At 32.2% G+C, this 14,683-nt stretch overlaps 1 protein-coding gene and 1 long non-coding RNA gene across 2 annotated transcripts; one reads left to right on the top strand and one right to left on the bottom strand.

Moving 5' to 3' along the window:
• Positions 1–366: 366 nt before the first annotated feature.
• Positions 367–8,024, bottom strand: LOC144430838 (uncharacterized). Its single transcript, XM_078118962.1, has 2 exons — positions 7,917–8,024; positions 367–1,005 (listed from the first exon to the last, which is right to left on the bottom strand). Exon 2 carries the CDS (start codon positions 912–914, stop codon positions 417–419), a length of 498 nt encoding a protein of 165 aa, XP_077975088.1. The 5' UTR covers positions 915–1,005; positions 7,917–8,024; the 3' UTR covers positions 367–416.
• Positions 8,025–11,247: 3,223 nt separating this feature from the next.
• On the top strand, positions 11,248–13,056 carry LOC144430714 (uncharacterized). Its single transcript, XR_013479682.1, has 2 exons — positions 11,248–11,387; positions 11,925–13,056. It is a non-coding gene; the product is annotated as an uncharacterized LOC144430714 (long non-coding RNA).
• Positions 13,057–14,683: the final 1,627 nt, after the last annotated feature.

Here is a 14,683-nt window from a genome sequence, read left to right as displayed (position 1 = left end):
TGAATCCGAAAATTGCAAATAATGTTGGAAATGCATGTTTCACACACTCACAAATTCATTTCTCTAGACATTTACTATCAAAAAGTTTTTTGGTTGAATCTTGTCGGTGCGGAATATCTCATGGAAACTCTGCGTGGTAGGAACTGTCAGGGGATGATGATTTCTGACTGGCTATTCGGACACAAGAGTAGCCATCTGTGAGCTGCTATTATTTATATTGTGTTGAGTTTTACGCGCTTTCCCAATATAACAATTAACGTACCCACGTGATAAACACTTCTGATCATACCAAGTCTAACACCCATAAAATCTCAAAGAATAATTTTCTGACATTTATTTGTTGTATTGCATATATTTTAAGTGAATAGTAAATAAATAAAAACACGTAAGCATAAAGAAACATCAAAGTTGAGTAATTATCGACTTCTTATCATTGTTCCGATAGTACAAAATCTTGAATGGTTTAAAAAAATTGATTTTTGTGGTCGACAAACTTGAATTTTATTCAGTTCTGTCCTTTCTTCCAGAATAATAGGCAAAGCATTCTGATATCTTGGGAGTCTTTTCTGCCATTTTGAAGAACATCGATTAGAATGAGAATTATTGCGAAGAATGAGTTCCATTCTTTTCCGTTGAAGTAAATTTGTGGCATCGATCTCGGTTATTTCATTTGGTTCAATTTCCTCGGCAATGTTAGATAAATTGTCATGAAGAAATGATCTTCTTGTTGACTTCTTTGTCAATTTATGATTCAATTTTTCAGATAAAAATTGTCCAGTAATAACGGTATCTCCATAAGTCGATTCTATTTTTGATTTTCTATTCTTTTGTCCGCGATTTGAATGTTTCGACTCGCTCGTTGATTTGCTTTCCTGGATAATTCCAGATATTTCAACGATCTGCAGTATTGCCATATTGTCGAACAAACTTGATACTAGTCTCGTTGAACAGAATATTTTGTAGGCATGTGCGTCCAGCGGTTCTTTATATACGGTACAGTATTGCCTGTGATGAAAAAGTTTTTTTTCTCTCGTTTTGTATTTCGAAGAATATCTCGTTATCGGTTTATTAAAAGAATTGTTCGATTGCTAATGCACAAATGACAGAAATGGAATGGGTCAGTTAGGGTATATAGAATATAAAATATTTTATCATCAATCAACAGCACATCAATGAATATAGACCTCACATTAATTTATTTATTTTTTTCAATAGATCAAGCAGTAATAATAGTTAATACTTCCCTGTATTTATTTATATGAATAATCCCAATTGCAATTTCAGATGGAATACTTTTTTATATATATATAAACAAAATGCAAAATAAGATGCAGCATTGTAGCTCGTCACATATTTAATCATGACTTCTCCCAACAGTATAAAAAGAAAATTGCTAGTATTTAGTCATAAATACAAATTTGATTTAAAAGTTGGATAAAGGTCCTCAACGACCTTATTTGCATTTTATTTTTAATTGATGTGTGATCTAGGACTAGATATAACTAGATTTAATTTGGAAAAGTAAAATGAAGTGTAAAAATAAAAAATGATATTCATCCAGTTAAATTGCAAAAAATGTTTTTCAAAGAATCTAATTTAATAAAATTACTTCAACATTATTGGTTATATGTAAATTTGAAAGTGAAAGTAGAGTTCGTAGGTTCTGTTTGAGATGAACTGACAATACTCAATTTAACAGTTTCACTACAGTTTGACATCTCTTCTTATTATTTTATTCTCTCGGTTGCTGCGTTAGATTGCATTTGTTTTTAAAAACTTGTTCGCAGACTAATTATGTTGCTCCGACACAAATGAAGCGTGGCATTGTTAATAATATTCCTAATTGCAGCCTTAACTTATACTTAAGGACTGATCTAAAACTGTTTATTAAATTTTAATTAATGACTGTTCGTGTGCTTTGAGGTTTTTTAACATTTTAAAAGCTATAAAAAGTTCCGATGGTTCTTTATAATTCTCTTTAATCTAAACCATAATCGTATATATTGCCCTATTCTGCACAATACTTGACCCGATCAAACTATGGATAATTATATAGAATTAGCTGGACCAGCCGCCTAGAAATCTTGTGCAACCCGCTTGAAGCTCAGTGGATTCTACTTTCAGTGACGAAACTTGTAATCTTTTGCGCTTGCACAAAATACCCCTTTTCGAACACAGAACTTGCAGTGCTCCAAAAATTGTTGAAAACAATTTTTTAGACATTCTGCGGCGTTCACTCAATATCAGACACGATCGACCACTCAGAATCTGGCGATCGACGGTTCAATCGCGATCGAAGTGTTAGCCATCCCATCCCATATATTTAGTCACATCAGTTTGTTTGTTCATTGAGAACATTTATTTACCATCTGATTATTTCACGATAGACAATTCTCTAAATGAAATATAATTTTTAAAACATTTGTAATTAAGCCTTATTTTGTAAATAGCGACGACCTTTTGCAGTAAGCATTAAGTCATAGATAATTGGATGAATATATACAATTAGAAATAAGTCTCATGAAAGTCGCATGACAAGAGGACCTGTAGCCGTTCGGCCTACCAACGTTATAACTAAAATGCCATAGCATCGACACGATGTAGAGCCCGTTTCACCTCGCTCGATTAACAATGCAAATTCAATAATTTTAATAAATAAAATGTATGTAATTGCTAGCTGGACAGCCATGCCGAAAAGAGTAATGCAACTTTACTATTTCATGAAACTTGATAACACCACGACTCGGTTTTGATAAATAAAGAAGTTGCTTCATAGAAACATATATATATATCTTGTGTTTTCTAAAATCATTTTGATTTCTCACGTACGCAAGCTAAATGGTCGCATTGGGTTTTTGAATGTGGCGATACAATAAACAGACACATTTTCTTAAATGTAAATCAATAACGAAATCGAGTTTCGCAAGTGCATTGTTTTCAAATTATATTTTTGTATTCTTCGAACAATATTTGCAAATAGTCTACACATAATATGGAATGCAAATCAGAACCTGTTTTTCGAATTCAGGATTTGGCCGGGCAGATAAGACTGCAGGTTGGTGATTCTCATAACAAGAAAATTTCTGTCAAAATATATCTCTGCGGTCATTTCGGCCGCATTGTCATTTCGCAACATCAGATGCTATGCATGTCAGGCACAGCTAAGGAGAGTTAATGCAGAATAGTAGGCCGCATTAATAAATCAAAGACCAAAGCGTGTTTGGATCTATCTGGTGTTTACAAACACACAGGAAATTTTTACTGCGGATTCGCTAACACAAAAAGAGAGGAAGATGAATCCCATCACTTACGTGCTAATATTGTAAAAATAGAACAAATTTATAATTGTGCCACTCATAGGAAATAACCATTATCTTTTGAAGCAGTATAAGTCTTGGTGTCCAAGAATATGAAATGTGTTTTTAGTAAATCCGAGTATCAGAGAAAAAATGACGTCGTTACATGAATATTAGACTAAAATTTCAACTAAAGATTCGTCACAGGCAAATTATCTTCTATTATAAGGTTGAAACTAAATGTTTTTGATGTGGGTGCTCAATAAACAAGTTATGGGGTGAAATTTAACCTCGAAAGTTATTTTTAATTTGTTATAACAGTCCAGTACTTTATATGAAACTACAGATTATAGTTTAACATGTATAATTACCATTTATTTTCAATAAAGTCGTGTGTCTCTATGAACGAACAATATATCTATGTGTCGAACCTCGTAAATTTGTGGCCGAAAGCACAATCTCTGCAAATAATGTCTACATACAGGGAGAAAACGCATAATAATCAAAAATCACGTATTTAGAAGATCTCCACGTTCAGTTTGTGTACCAATGCGACTAATACTTGCTTGTGCTCATACTTACCGTGAAATCATATCGGCTTTAGCGAATTGACTTTTGCAATAACACTCAATAATATCGTCACGCTAATAACCGAATTGCGTAAGTCATTTTTGGCGGTTTTGAAATTTTTATAAAACAGGTATTTATGTAATGCTGCGCACCTGTCTGTTAACTCAGATTTTATTTTAAGAATTCCGAAACCCATAAAAATAGAGATTTTGTATAATATGCAAATTTGTTCAATTGTTTCTTCATAATGAATTATCACTGTTAACACAGGACTATTGTGACGTCACAAAGGCAAAATAAACTCGGCGAAGGATTTTCGAGTTTTTGCATCTCAGATTCTAGCTTAGCGCTTATAAATTTCAATTTATACTACAGTATAGGAAGGCGTGCACTTGTGATATTCACTGTCTGAGTCCAATTCACCTTGGTTGGCTTTTATATAAGGGTACATCGCTGTTTTATTCTTCATATTCAACTTTAGTCTTATTTCGGTGGATGTGCAGAGCGTGTTGTATTGATGAAATATATATTTTGAACATAAAAAATATTGTAATTGAAACAGATTAGCTATTTTGGGGATTAGACTTCGTATATACTAAGAATTACATTCGTTTTTGGATTGTTTGGTTTTCAGGACTGGTACATATAGTCAAGTTGCAAAATTGCGTATGTCCCCTAGTCATAGACACATTTCTGCCTAAGTCACAGTGCGTCATTATGACGCCACATGAATGCGTCATACAAATTAACTTAAATCCGGCTACGATCAAAAAATTCAACCATGGCAAATTATTGACTCTCAATGGCATAGCAACTTCATTAGGAAGTTTTTTACGTTTTTCTCAAAACTGCTAAAATGACTTACGCAATTCGGTTATTAGCGTGACGATATATAACAACAAACGCGATTGTCGTCCTTGCGTTTCATATTTTTACTTATAAATTAGTTTATTTCACTCTGAACAACAACTTGAAATTCAAGTACTGTTTATGTAATAACGCAAATTTCTATGCTTGTAATTTATTCTGGACTTACTTTATAATTCTTCATTTTCATCTATTTATTCTTCATTTTGACACAACATAGCTAGTTAGGTGGTATTTTAAACAATTGAGATAAATCAATACTTATAATTACAAATTCATCCGTTCACGGAACTCAATTTAACTTGAATCTAAATATGTAATAAATATAATCGAATTTCATGGTACTAATATGGAGTTATGTGTTGAATAATTCGGGACTTATTAAAATGATCTATTTTATTGTTTCTTGAATAATTGTTAGAGAATTGATCGATATACAGAACAAATGCGTATACCGACAATATGTGGTATGAAATATTATAGAAGCTGACTTATTTTAATTTATTTTCATCACAGAAATCTAAAATGCAAGTCAGCAAATAATACGATTTTTGTTCATCGTGTAGTTCTTGATAAAGATATTATTATGATTGTGATCTGATGCTAATGTAATGATTTAGTAACTAAGTTATATGTTTGTATGATGATTCTGTACCCTACCACCTTTTAAACCCGCTGTTGTATAAAATGTATAGTAAGTTAAACTTATTTTCGGGAACTACGCAGCAGAAGTTGCATCTCATAGGAAAAAACATCTTGCAACTCCGACCGCAAACTGTTTTTGTTATCTGCCTGGTTAAAATGAAAAATTGAGATATTTCGATGACTTGGAATGTTGTTAACGACTGTAAACGCAATAACTGAACTTTGGGGCTGAACCAAAATCGCATAACCTACGGATAATCAAAATGAATCCGAAAATTGCAAATAATGTTGGAAATGCATGTTTCACACACCCACAAATTCATTTCTCTAGACATTTACTATCAAAGAGTATTTTGGTTGAATCTTGTCGGTGCGAAATATCTCATGGAAACTCTCCGTGGTAGGAACTGACCGGGGATGATGATTTCTGACTGGCTATTCCGACACAAGAGTAGCCATCTGTAAGCTGCTATTATTTATATTGTGTTGAGATTTACGCGCTTTCCCAATATAACAATTTACGTACCCACGTGATAAACACTTCTGATCATACCAAGTCTAACACCCATAAAATCTCAAAGAATAATTTTCTGACATTTATTTGTTGTATTGCATATATTTTAAGTGAATGATAAATAAATAAAAACACGTAGCATAAAGAAACATCAAAGTTGAGTAATTATCGACTTCTTATCATTGTTCCAATAGTACAAAATCTTGAATGGTTTAAAAAAATTGATTTTTGTGGTCGACAAACTTGAATTTTATTCAGTTCTGTCCTTTCTTCCAAAATAATAGGCAAAGCATTCTGATATCTTGGGAGTCTTTTCTGCCATTTTGAAGAACATCGATTAGAATGAGAATTATGGCGGAGAATGAGTTCCATTTTTTTCCGTTGAAGTAAATTTGTGGATTCGATCTTGGTTATTTCATTGGGTTCGATTTCCTCGGCAATGTTAGATAAATTGTTATGAAGAAATGATCTTCTTGTTGACTTCTTTGTCAATTTAATATTCAGTTTTTCAGATGAATATTGTCCAGTAGTAACTGTATCTTCATAAGTCGATTCTATTTTTGATTTTCTATTTTTTTGTCCACAATTTGAATGTTTCGACTTGCTCGTTGATTCGCTCTCCTCGATAATTCCAAATATATCAACGATCTGCAGGATTGCCATATTGTTGAACAAACTTGTAGTAGTCTCGTTAACAGAATATTCTATAGGCATATGCGTCTAGCGTTTCTTTATATACGTTATGGTATTGACTGCGATGATAAAGTTTTTTTTTCTCTCGTTTTGTGTTTCGAAGTATATATCGTTATCGGTTTAAGAATTGTTCGAGTGCTAGTGCACAAAAGACAAGGATGGAATCAGTCAGTTAGGGTAAATTAAATATTAAATATTTTATCATCAATCAACACCACAACTATGAATACAGACCTCACATTAATTAATTTTTTTTTCTCAATAGATCAAGCAGTAGTAATAGTTAATACTTCCCTGTATTTATTTATATGAATAATCCCAATTGCAATTTCAGATGGAATACTTTTTCATATATATATAAACAAAATGCAAAATAAGATGCAGCATTGCAGCTCGTCACATAATTAATCATGACTTCTTCCAACAGTATAAAAAGAAAATAGCTAGTATTTAGTCATAAATACAAATTTGATTGAAAAGTTAGATAAAGGGCCCCAACGACCTTATTTGCATTTTATTTTTAAATGATGTGTGATCTAGGACAAGATATAACTAGATTTGATTTTGAAAAGTAAAATGAAGAAATTGATGGTATGTATAACTTCGCAGTAGTGGTGTAAAAATAAAAAATAATATTCATCCAATTAAATTGCAAAAAATTTTCTTCAAAAAATCTAATTCAATAAAATTACTTCAACATTATTGGTTATATGTAAATTTGAATATGAAAGTAGAGTTCGTAGGTTCTGTTTGAAATGAACCGACAATATACATTTTAACAGTTTCACTACATCTCTTCTTAATATTTCATTCCTTCGGTTTCTGCGTTAGATTGCATTTGTTTTTCAAAACTCGTTCCCAGACTATAATTATGTTGCTCCGACACAAATGAAGCGTGGCATTGTTAATAATTTCCTAATTGCAGCCTTAACTTATACCTAAGCACTGATCTAAAACTGTTTATTAAATTTTAATTAATGACTGTTCGTGTGCTTTGAGGTGTTTTATAATTTCAAAAAGCTATAAAAAGGTTTGAGGTTTCTTTGTAATTCTCTTAAATCCGAAATAAAATCGTACACGTTGCCCTATTGCGAACAACACTTGATCCGATCAAAGTATGGATAATTATATACAATTAGCTAAAGCAGCCGCCTAGGAGTCTTGTTCAACCAACTTGAAGCTCAGTAGAATACCCTTTCAGTGACAAAATAAAATATTCCTTTAAAACTATTCTTCAAAATAAAACACAAAACAAGCACTGCTCGAATATTTGTTGATTTTAGAATGGAGTAGTTTGAAGAATTTTTTTTTCATTCAAATGGTAGATTCACCTCTTTATTCTCTGGTTTATCGTTTCCTAGTATTTCATATACTCAAGTATGGGCTGAGGCAATCTTGATCTGTACAGTTCTTCTACAAGTTAACACTGCAACTCCCTAATTAAAATATAGTTTTTAAAACATAATTATTGAAGCCATATTTTGTAAACAGCTATGACCTTTTGCCGAGCAACTGTAAGTCATAGATAATTGGATAAATATCTACATTTAAAACTAAGTCTCATGAAAGTCGCGTGGCAAAAGAATCCTAAATGAAATATTAGTTGCACGTCTTAATTGTGATTGATGTAGCACATTAGCAGGCGCGACAGAAAATTAAAGATTCTTCACAAATGACTTATTACATGAATGCAATTGATGTCACCTGCTGTCCACAAACATCGCGGGTAATAATACAGATAATATTGACTAAAACATATTGTTTTCAATCCATCGGTGTTTCGTGGAATTGGCCAATGGTGAAAAAGAGGATATCTTTATAACAAAAAAACTAAACACATTGGGCGTACCGATGCATAAGAATTAAACATTAAAATATGATGTCACAGGTAATACAGCTTTCTGATTTGTAATGGTACAATCCAAACCATCAAAATAAGATGAATATATTTTACCACTTCTAACTTTCACCTACCTTTCAATTGATCAAAGTTTACCACAAACCATGCACTATATTGTTTTTTTTTTATTAACATATTGGAAAACGAGGTAAACATAGAAGTAAACAAACTGTTCCGCAAAAGTATGGTTCGGAATTGACGTAAAGGGGTGGGACATAAGGGGAAGGAAAACTTTTTAGTGGTACATTTCAATAGCTAAGCTAATGAAGAAGCTAATGTTACCGGAGGGTCTGAAATCGTTCCCTTTGGCCTACGACAATTTATTACACTCTCAACGGGAAGATGGGAATGAGTTTGAAATCGCATATCGTCAACCTGTAGTCATTTGGTCAACCAACGTTCTAACTTAAATACCCTAGCATCGACATGATGAGTCTTTTCACTGGGCTGGAATAACATTGCGAATTCAATTTCAATCATTTTAATAAATAAATTTATGTATTTTCTAGCTGGACGCCGATGCCAATTAGAACAATGCAACTCCTTTATTTCATGAAACTTGCGCTTGGCCTAAAATCATTTTAACTTCTCACGTATGCAATCTGAAACTTCGCATTGGAATTTGAGATAAAACAATACAGTAAGTAAAACAGACAAATGCTCTCGAATGTAAATTAATAAAAAAATCGAGTTCAGCAAGTGCGTTGTTTTTATTTCTTATTTTATTTATTCTTCGCACAATATTTGAAAATAGTATACACAATATGAAATGCAAATCAGAAGTACTGTGTTTATTTCAATCAGTCAAAATTTCAGACCGGCGTCTGAATAGCTGGTAGCAATGTTTAGAATTGATGTTTTGATCAAAGTTGTTGAGAAACAGAAAATAATTCAACTTTGTCTGCGGCAAAAATCGATTTTTACAAATCATTCGCGATTCTCTACAATTGGAACAATGATAAGATGTAGACAAAAGACTGTTGCGGATATATTTCTTGAGATAGAGAGATAAAGCGCGTGACCTCGTAACTATGAAATTATTCTTGATTATGCTTATCATCATGTCAACGCCAGATAAGTATTTACGTCAGAATCTTCATATTCGCGTCAATTGAAATTTAGAGGCAATGCAGTTTGGTACACTAATGGTGCCTAATATTAAACAAACTATAGTGATCAAAGTATTCCGTATGACTGCTGACTAGTGACTACATCTAATGATCTAATATCTTGATGCTTGCGTGTATTTCAGCTTGTATGCGTGAAAAATTCAAATGAATATGAGAATTCTATCTTGCGTAAAAGCGATTGGTCTATTGTATTTAAGTTTTATTTCATATAATATTTTATTCAACGACTGTTCTTCTGTTCACATTGGATTAACAATTTTTTTTTCATTTTTACTGCCAATCATACGCTAAAAGTTTGACTACCACTCAATGTTCAGTGCTTGTTCAGTGCAAAAGTTAGAAAAACCTACTTATGTATTGTGTATTGTTATCAAACTTACAACATCCTCAAACACATCAGCATTTCATGCAAAACAACATACAAGCTGTCAAGGTGCCGATCTCAATCAGTTGACTGATTGAATTGAAACGGTACACAGTGCTTGGATGTACATAAATTGCAATCAAGCGTAATTACTAAATTGACTTCGAATACGTACGATGCATAATGACGGTAACTTAAATACAAACAACAATAACAACATAGTATCATGTTTGAGTATTGAACTCAGTGGCGCATCAAGATATTTGATTTGGAGGAGGGCTAGATTATTGCAGTATTGAAGATGTCATTGTTTATCGAACTGGAGAGCATGAGAATAAATTTAACCCTTTAAAATTTATGATAGATCAAGAACGATGTGTATTCTAACACACATAGACAAAAAAGTTAAGTAAAATGAACAATATAGACGTAGACATAGTATTTCTCGATGCATTTTCTAGTTTGATCGGGTTTGATTAGATAAAAACTTTCCAGAAACGTCAATATATTCTTTATGTATCAAGACGTTCAAAATTAAAAAAATATTTTTTATTTTTTCCTTTTTTTCTTCAAAATTGTATTAAATCTTCAAATGAAAAGTAAAAGCTTTCAAACATCGGCATGTAACTCACCTCATGAAATAGTTTGATGTTTATATTGACTGAAAATAGAGGGAGATATTCATTCATCAAATTAGATACAGGATTGCTTGGTTTAATTTGTCGATATTTTGTTAGTTTGATTGTAGTGTTTGTTTAAGCTTAGATCACATTGTCATGAGTTTGATTAGTACTGATCACGCAGTTTTCCCATATTTATTAGCAAATTTAGAGGAAATGTAATAGTTGTCGCAGCTAAAGAAAATATCAGAGCCGATAATATGAGAGAGTTTTGGGGGTACACGAGCGATCTATAAATTGTCCGAAGGCTGCCTATGATCAAAAAGTTTAGGAAACCTTGTATTAGAGTAAATAAACAATTTTATGCGTTTCAGGGACTTATAAAACAAAACACTATTTGGTCTGCGACCGTAAAATCTTATTTTCCGCAGTAGGATAGGAAGTACAATAGCAATAGTTTGATAACGTTCAAGTTTTTTTAACGCTGGAAATTTCTTACACCTCATCTTGTGTTATCTGAAGTCCAGTATGAACAGTTGAATATGAAATGAATCGAGATATACGACTAAAAATCATCATTTGTAGTGAATTAACTTGCTTTAAACGTCTACAACTCCTTTTAACAGAGCTATTTATTTGCTAGTTATTCTCGTGCAATTAATTTAGATTGCTTCGGCAACGGAAAGATGTTTAAAGTCGCGTGGCAAAATGATTCTTCATAGAAATATCGAGTGCATGTCTTGATTATGGTTGATAAGACACTCGCCAGAGCATCAGAGAATTATGGGGTTTGTCATTTTTATTTGTCGATTTATACTCCTTATTTCAAATAAAAAAATCGAGTTATCTAGTCATGTTTTTTTCCGAATATTCCTTTCAAATAAACAAGTAAGCAGAACTATTGACACTCACGGGGAAATAGTGTTTTGACCCCGACAGCACCAACAGATTCAGAAAACAAACATTTTAAATTAGTCACAATGGACATATTGATGCATATTGTACTGCAAAATATGTTATCAAAAAAAAAAGATTACGGATTTGTAATAGTACAATGCCTCAGAAAGTTAAATTCTTTATCGCTGCTGGCGTCTATCGTTTCATTTTGGCAGTGTTTAATATCATTGTTCTAACTTCTAAACATGTGCTATACAACTAAGCACAGGGTAAGCCATTACCTTTTTTCATTTTTATTTTTTGATAACGACAAATTAAAAGACGAAGTTGATTGAAATAAATGGTGCAAACGTATGTTGTGTCTTCGAAACATTTTCAATTTCTTGGCTGATGCTTTTTAAAAAAATGGGTCATTTTTTAACTAAAAGGTGATGGACAGAGAAAAAGAGCAACAGATTGGGTGAGAGGTACTTCATTTGAAACAACAAACTTTTTTGGCCCGATCTTGCCTACCCTACAACATATTTTATCCTGTATGAGATGATGGACATGAAAATGATGGACGTCCTAACTAACACGCCATCGCAACCGCAAACTAGATGTCTGTAAATCAGCATATAGCGAGTAATTATGATACTAATTTATTTAGGATCGTGTTGCTTGGACAAGTCTTCTAGGCGGATGCTTTAGTTAATTCTATATAATTATTCTTAGTGTGATCGGATTATATATTGTCCTCACAGAGATGTGTTTTCGATTTCGGCCTCAAATTTTGAGAATTGAAAACGCATCAAAACTTTTTATAGATCCTAAATAATCTCAAAGCACACGAACATTCAATAATTAAAATTTAATAATCATTTTTGACTACTGTTTAAGCATCAGTTGAGAATGCAATTCTTAATAATGTAATCAACAATGGCGGGTTGATTCATGTCAAGCAAACATAATTGGTCTATTTATAAGTCTTCGAAAATGATTGTTGTCTGAACTCAAATATCGAGGGTTTGAGTAAAAAAGAAAAACAAGCAAACTGGTGCAGAACTGTTTTAAACGATTTTAAACGCAAAAATGCTCATGAAATATGATTATTTTTAGAATAAACACGATGATATTTGCTATATTTCAAAATCAGATAATTTTTGCTTATGTCGTAAAAGAAAATTCATAAAGCAATTGCAATGAAATGATGAGACTATTAAGTTTTCCCCTTTTCTATAATCGTTTAATTATTATTTGAATACCACCCAAGTAATTAAAAATGGCAAAATGCTTCGACATTTCAAAAGTTTGTGGTACGGAAATGAGTTTTTATATTAAGCGGTAAACTGTTTAGCTTTCCTAATTTTCATTGCTTGACTGATTACACCCATGGCATAATCGACATGCTTTTGAGATGAAATAAAACAATTTTTATTTTGGAATCATATTTCTACCTAAAACTAAATAACCCTTTTCATTTTTAATGCTATAAACGATTTCGTTGTAAAACCAGTGCAGTGACATCGAATTTTTAAATTGAACGTTTCTTATTGTATATAATATATAATTAATATACTCCTTAAGTCTATTATGAATTCAACCACATATTTCCGGGTAAAATTAAATTAATTCTACATGTTGTACATATATTGTTAAAAACGTCAGCACTCTCATAATTCGGAAACCAATAAAGAGATATATTTTTAAAATACAAAACGAGAGAGGAAACTTTGCATCATTGCCGCATTGTTACATTACTCCTCATTACTTATCGATCATAAGATCGGTGATTATGTTGATAAGTATTTGTCTGTTTGTTTGTTTGTTTGTCTGTCTGTCAGATGCACGCGATATCTCACGAAAACAAGGTTAAATCTGCTCCAAATTTTGCATGTGCATTCATCACAGCTCGGATCAGAAGCCTATCAATTTTCGATTAATTATGTCGTATAATTGGCGAGTTATTAATTAATTAGTGATGGGACACACGGTGTCACTATGGAGTAAGAACGCTGTTTTAGGGGTCCCCTAACCTCCGATCGATAAGTCTTTCGGTCTCCGACCGATATTCTCGTATTGTTCCATTATTGAGTCTTGTCGATTCAAGGAAATGACAACTTTACATATCATTGAAACATCATGAGTTATTTAGGAAAACGAATCATTCCTAAACGGTGTCGCTACCAAGTTGATACATTTTTATCGTAGACAAAAATTTCTTGGAATAAAAATTGAATACTGCGGTAGAGATATGTTTACTCCTTCGAGACAATATTCATTCGATAAATAAAAGAATAACTCAACAAAGAAGTTATTAACAAAAACATGTCTTTATAAAAATATTTCCAACATTGTCGAGGAAATTGAACCAACTAAAACAGCAGAGCCGAATTTAAAGAATTTACTTCAACGGAAAATAATAGAACTTGTCATGATGTGAATTTTGAAAAGATTACAAATTTATAAATAAGTTACCTTCAATTTCGGAAGAAGCGGCTAAAGAGAATGATATTCAAGTTTGTCGACGACAGGAATCAATATTATAAAACCTTTCACGATTTTGTACAATTGAAACAATGATGAGATGTAGATAAAGGCTGTTATGGATATATCACTCGTGTTTCCATGTTTTACTGTCATTCTTTGTTTTTACGTTATCTTATTTTTTATATTTACGATTTTATTTGCGGAATAAATGAAATACAATATTGAAATGTACGATAGTTTTCACTTGAAGTGTTATAGATTTACAATCGCTCAGTGAAGTTCATCTGGGAGTATAAAATCTTCATAGTGGTGAGCGCAACATTGACCTTAAAATATTCGTCTTAGCTACGGCCTTGAACTGCTCAAAACGACTTCGGATAACATATTTATATTGTTCGTATTGAAAGCTGATTCTTTGGTTTAAAGAAGCTATTTTAGAAATAAGTCCATTTTGAAAATTGTTTCGTCGATTTATGTTGTCATCGGTATTAAGATCATAAAAACGGTTACTTTCGCATGAGATAGCCAATCAAGCATGATTTTGTCCTCGACAGTATGGAATAGCTCCCGGTCCCTCGCAAATACTTCAAGATAAAAGCATCATATTTTTCACCTAAGTAACAGTTGGGAAGCCATCTCAAATAGTATAAAACAAAAAATACATCAGCGCAAATTACAAATATCCGACCTGAATAAACTTTTCAAAAATTGAATAATT

This window comes from Styela clava, chromosome 12 (assembly GCF_964204865.1).
Source record: "Styela clava chromosome 12, kaStyClav1.hap1.2, whole genome shotgun sequence".
Taxonomy (NCBI): Eukaryota; Metazoa; Chordata; class Ascidiacea; order Stolidobranchia; family Styelidae; genus Styela; species Styela clava.
This window is presented reverse-complemented; position numbering and strand designations above follow the sequence as displayed.

Bases quoted from the DNA above. Each gene is read 5' to 3' on its own strand.
- LOC144430838 (XM_078118962.1), bottom strand. From the start codon at position 914: ATGGCAATACTGCAGATCGTTGAAATATCTGGAATTATCCAGGAAAGC.